This window comes from Molothrus aeneus, unplaced genomic scaffold, assembly GCF_037042795.1.
Source record: "Molothrus aeneus isolate 106 unplaced genomic scaffold, BPBGC_Maene_1.0 scaffold_128, whole genome shotgun sequence".
Classification (NCBI taxonomy): Eukaryota; Metazoa; Chordata; class Aves; order Passeriformes; family Icteridae; genus Molothrus; species Molothrus aeneus.
The window spans coordinates 98,329-103,901 of record NW_027098791.1 but is presented as its reverse complement, the minus strand read 5'-3'; the positions used below and the strand labels follow the sequence as shown (position 1 = coordinate 103,901).

General features: G+C 64.0%; 1 protein-coding gene across 1 annotated transcript; it reads left to right on the top strand.

Moving 5' to 3' along the window:
* The first annotated feature begins 462 nt into the window (after nucleotides 1–462).
* On the top strand, nucleotides 463–5,463 carry NKPD1 (NTPase KAP family P-loop domain containing 1). The gene is made up of 4 exons (XM_066569943.1): nucleotides 463–486; nucleotides 1,688–1,859; nucleotides 2,612–2,743; nucleotides 3,800–5,463. Exons 1-4 carry the CDS (start codon nucleotides 463–465, stop codon nucleotides 5,461–5,463), a joined length of 1,992 nt encoding a protein of 663 aa, XP_066426040.1.
* Nucleotides 5,464–5,573: the final 110 nt, after the last annotated feature.

Sequence of the window (5,573 nt, the reverse complement as noted above, 5' to 3'; positions counted from 1 at the left end):
CAGCAGGTTCCTCTGGCAGCGGCCACCGGAAGTGGCGCTGCCGCCGCGATGCCACAGCGATGTCACAGCGGTGCCACAGCGATGTCACAGCGGTGCCACAGCGATGCCACAGCGGTGCCACGCCGGTGCCACCGCGATGCCGCGGCGATGTCGCACCGGTGTCACCGAGCGGGGCTGGCACCGTCCCCAGCGCGGGGGGCGCGGCCCTGGCCCGGGTCCCGCTGTCCCCGCTGTCCCCTCGGGCCCTTTGTCCCCTTTGTCCCCGTTGTCGCCGCTGTCCCCTCCCGGGCCGGATCCGGGCGGGAATTGCTGGGCCCTGACTCAGGCCGGGCTCAGCCGGAATTTCTGCCCCGGCCGCCCCTCCCTGGCCGGGATCGCCGGGATCGCCGGTGCCGGTGCCATAAATCCGGGCCAGGCACGGGAGGGGACGGGACAGGGACCGGGACAGGGACCGGGACAGCGATGGAGCCGCTGGAGCTGCCCCGGGTAGGAATGGGTGGGATCGGGATGGGATCGGTGCCATAAACCCGGGAGGGACCGGGACGGGACCGGGAGGGGACGGGACAGGGATGGGGACAAGAACGGGACCGGGACAGGGACGGGGATGGGGACAGGGATGGGGACGGAGCCGCTGGAGCTGCCCCGGGTAGGAATGGGTGGGATCGGGATGGGATTGGGACTGAGATCTCCACGGTGTCCCCAAGGTGCCCCTGTCCCCTCAGGGTTCCCATTGTTTGTGGTGTCCCCAGGGTGTCCCCAAGGTGTCCCTGTCCCCACAGGGTCCCTGTGATGTCCCCAAAGTGTCCCCAAGGTGCCCCTGTCCCCTCAGGGTTCCCATTGTTTGTGGTGTCCCCAGGGCTGTCCCCAGAGTGTCCCCGTCCTCTCAGGGTTCCCGTTGTTTGTGATGTCCCCAGGATGTCCCCACGGTGTCCCTGTCCCCACAGGGTCCCTGTGATGTCCCCACGGTGTCCCTGTCCCCACAGGGCTCCTGTGATGTCCCCAGGGTGTCCCCAGGGTGTCCCTGTCCCCGCAGGGTCCCTGTGATGCCCCCAGGGCTGTCCCCAAAGTGTCCCTTTCCCCCAGGGTCCCTGTGATGTCCCCAGGGCTGTCCCCAGGGCTGTCCCCAGGGCTGTCCCCAAGGTGTCCCCACAGTGTCCCTGTCCCCGCAGGGTTCCTGCTGCTCCTCGGGGCCGGGGCTGTCCCTGGAGATGTCCCCAGGGCTGTCCCCAGGGTGTCCCTGTCCCCGCAGGGTCCCTGTGATGCCCCCAGGGCTGTCCCCAGGGCTGTCCCCAAAGTGTCCCTGTCCCCCAGGGTCCCTGTGATGCCCCCAGGGCTGTCCCCAGGGTGTCCCCACGGTGTCCCTGTGATGTCCCCAAGGTGTCCCTGTCCCCGCAGGGTTCCTGTGATGCCCCCAGGACTGTCCCCAGGGCTGTCCCCAAAGTGTCTCCAAGGTGTCCCTTTCCCCCAGGGTTCCTGTGATGTCCCCAGGGTGTCCCCAAGGTGTCCCCAAAGTGTCCCTGTCCCCGCAGGGTCCCTGTGATGCCCCCAGGGCTGTCCCCAGGGTGTCCCCAAGGTGTCCCCACAGTGTCCCTGTCCCCGCAGGGTCCCTGTGATGCCCCCAGGGCTGTCCCCAGGGCTGTCCCCAAAGTGTCCCTGTGATGTCCCCACAGTGTCCCTGTCCCCGCAGGGTTCCTGCTGCTCCTCGGGGCCAGGGCTGTCCCTGGAGACGTCCCCAGGGCTGTCCCCAGGGCTGTCCCCGGGGGGGTGTGAGGAGAGCGAGGCCTGGCTGGGCCCGGGGGGGTCCCCCCGGCCGTGTCCCCACGGAGCCCCCGCCGAGGGAGCGGCCCCGGAGCTGCGAGGTACGGCCGGACCCCAAATCCTGAATCCTGACCCCAAACCCCAAAGCATCCCAAATCTGGATCCCAAATCATCCCAATCCCAGAGCCCCCTACGGAGGATGACACCTACTGCCGCTTCCTGTCCCAATCCCAAAGCCCAAAGCCCAAATCCCAAATCCCAAATCCTGACCCCAAACCCCAAACGCAGAGCCCCCGACGGAGGATGACACCTACTGCCGCTGCCTGTCCCAATCCCAAAGCCCAAATTCCAAATCCTGACCCCAAATCATCCCAAATCATCCCAATCCCAGAGCCCCCTGACGGAAGATGACATCTACTGCCCCTGCCTGTGCTGATCCCAAAGCCCAAATCCTAAACTCCAAATCATCCCAAACCCCAAATCCTGACCCCAAATGCTGACCCCAAACCCCAAACGCAGAGCCCCCAATGGAGGATGACCTCTACTGCTGCTGCCTGTCTTGATCCCAAACCCCAAATCCTGACCCCAAACCCCAAACCCCAAACCCCAAATCCCGACCCCAAACCCAAATGCTGACCCCACACCCCAAACGCAGAGCCCCCCACGGAGGATGACATCTACTGCCGCTGCCTGTGCTGACCCCAAACCCAAATGCTGACCCCAAACCCCAAACCCCAAACTCCAAACCCCAAATCCCGACCCCAAACCCAAATGCTGACCCCAAACCCCAAATCATCCCAAACCCCAAATCCCGACCCCAAACCCAAATGCTGACCCCAAACCCCAAACGCAGAGCCCCCCACGGAGGATGACATCTACTGCCGCTGCCTGTCGCGCACGCTGTGCCACACGGCCACGCCCGTCACCGTCGGGTTCTACGCGCCCTGCGGGCACCGCCTCGAGTCCCTGCTGGCCAAGGTCACCGGTGCGTCCGGAACTCACGGATTAGTCGGGAATTGTTTGGGAATTGTTTGGGAATGTGGGAATTCGGAGCGGTGGATTTGGGGTTTTCTGTGCCCGGTGTTGTTTCCTCAGGGTTTGGGGTCTCATCGCAGTCCCAGATTTCATTGCAATCCTTAATTCAGGCCCAAATCCCACCCCCAGTCCCAAATCCCGAATCTCATCTCAATCCTAAATCCCATACTAGGCCCAAATCCCACCCCAGTTCCAAATTCCCATCCCAACCCCAAATCCCACCCCAGTCCCATCCAACCCAACACCATCCCAATCCCAAATTCCAACCCAAATCCCATCCTGAATCCCAAATCCCGCTCCAAACCCCAAATCCCATCCCATCCCATGAATTCCATCCCCAACCCAACCCAACTCAACCCAATCCCATCCAATCCCACTCATACCAAACCACAAATCCCACCCCGAAAACCACCCCAAATCCCAAATGCCAACTCATCCCATGCATTCCATCACAAAACCAACCCAACCCAACCCAACCCAATGCAATCCAAATTCCAACCCAACCCAACCCAAACCCCATCCAATCTAAACCCCAACCCAACCCCAAAAATCACACCAAAAACCAACCCAAATCCCAAATGCCAACTCATCCCATGCATTCCATCACAAAACCAACCCAACCCAACCCAACCCAATGCAATCCAAATTCCAACCCAACCCAACCCAAACCCCATCCAATCTAAACCCCAACCCAACCCCAAAAATCACACCAAAAACCAACCCAAATCCCAAATGCCAACTCATCCCATGCATTCCATCCCAAACCCAACCCAACCCAATGCAATCCAAATTCCAACCCAACCGAACCGAACTCAACGCAACCCAACGCAACCCAATTGAACTCAACCCAACTCAACCCAACCCAACCCAATGCAATCCAAATTCCAACCGAACTCAACCCAACCCAACCCAAGGCAAGCCCTGTCCAATCTAAACCCCAACCCAGCCCCAAAAACCACCCCAAAACCACCCCAAACCCCAAATCCCACCAATCCCTCGTTGCCAGCCTTCATGCGTGAGGAGATGGCGCAGCGCGAGGCGGCCGAGCTGCGCCGGGGCCAGCGCAAGCCCCGCAGCCCCCACGGCTGGGGCCTGCTGGAGGCCCTGTGGCTTCTGGCCTTCTACGAGCCCGTGGTGACCGAGGGCCACCTGAGGAGGAAGAACCTGGAGTTCATCTTCATCCGCTTCAGCGCCTGGGAGTTCGCGGGCTGCGACAAGCTCTGGGCGGGGCTGGTGACCACGCTGTGCCACCACGTGCGGCAGCACTTCGGCGCGCTGCCGCTCAGCGTCTTCCACGTGCTGGGCTCGCGGCCGCGCTTCGCCTCCGGCTTCTCGCAGCGGGAATGGATCCTGAAGAAAGGGACCTGCCTGAGGCTCTGGGGGCTGCTGCTGGTGCTGGCCGTGGGCATCGCCATCCTGCTGGTGGCGCTGCTGGTGCCGGGCATCAAGGATCACCACGCTCTGAAGGTGGTGGGCAGCGCCGTGGCGTCGCTGTCGGGCTCCTCGCTGGTGCTGGGAGCGCTGTCCATCCTCAAGAACTTCCTGGTCAGCGAGAAGAAGAAGATCGAGCGCTTGACCAACAGCGACAGGTTCGCCGGGCAGCTGGGGTTCATGAGCAAGATCCGCGAGGAGGTCGAGGTTCTGGTGGATTATTTGGCCTTCATGGAAGTCTTCGAGCGCCGCCGGCTGCGCGTGGTGATGGAGATCACCAGCCTGGACCTCTGCTACCCGGAGAAAGTGGCCGGGGTCTTCAACGCCATGGCCACGCTGCTGTCGGACGCCAACGCGCCCTTCATCTTCCTGCTGGCCGTGGACCCCAGCGTCATCGTGCCGTGCCTGGAGCAGACGGGCTGCATGAAGGGGCTGGCGGACAACGGTTACCTGTACCTGAACCGCGCCGTCACGCTGCCCTTCTCCATCCCCGAGATGGGCGCCCGCTCCCGCCTGCGCAGCGTGGCCGCCGCCATCCAGACGCGCGAGGACCTCATGTACCGAATCATCGCCGACAACGTCGCCAAAACCCGCGGCGGCTGCGGCGGCGGCGGCTGCGGCGCGGTCGCGCCGGCACCCAGCTGGAAGGAGGCGGACTCCGAGGCGGTGGCGTGGATCCACGAGGCGTTCCGGTGTCTCCACGACGCCTCGGACGTCCTGAGCCGGTACCTGCCGGAGAACGGCGCCAACGTGCGGCGCATCGTCAACACCATCCCCATCACGCTGCGGCTGCTGCTGCACCGCGCCGCCGGCGCCGGCGCCGTGGCCGAGCTGTCGCCGCGCGCCGCGGCCGCCTGGGTGGTGCTGGCCGACCGCTGGCCCTGCCGCCTCAGCTGGACGCTGCAGTGCCTGGAGGACGCCGGGCAGGGCCACGCGGCGGCGGAACATTCCGGAAGGTCCCTCTGGAGCGTGTTCCAGGAGCACGCCGGGGAGCTGAGCGCGCTGCGGCAGCCGCTGGGCAAAGTGCTGAGCCTGGACGCGGACCCCGAGCTCTTCCAGGCCTTCCTGGCGCGGGATTTCCCCTTCGGCGCCGGCGAGGCGCGGCAGCTGCTCGGCGTCACCGTCAACCTGGACCACTCCATCCGGCAGCAGATGGGGCTGCTGAGGGCCATGGCCCGGCTGGGCAGGGCCGCACCCGTGTCCCGGGGCGTGCAGTGCGTCCCACACGGTGCTCGGTGATTTGGGATTGAGGATTTGGGACTGGGGATTTGGGATGTGGGATTTGGGGATTTGGGACTGGGGATTTGGGATTGGGGATTTGGGGATTGAGGATTTGGGACTGGGGATTT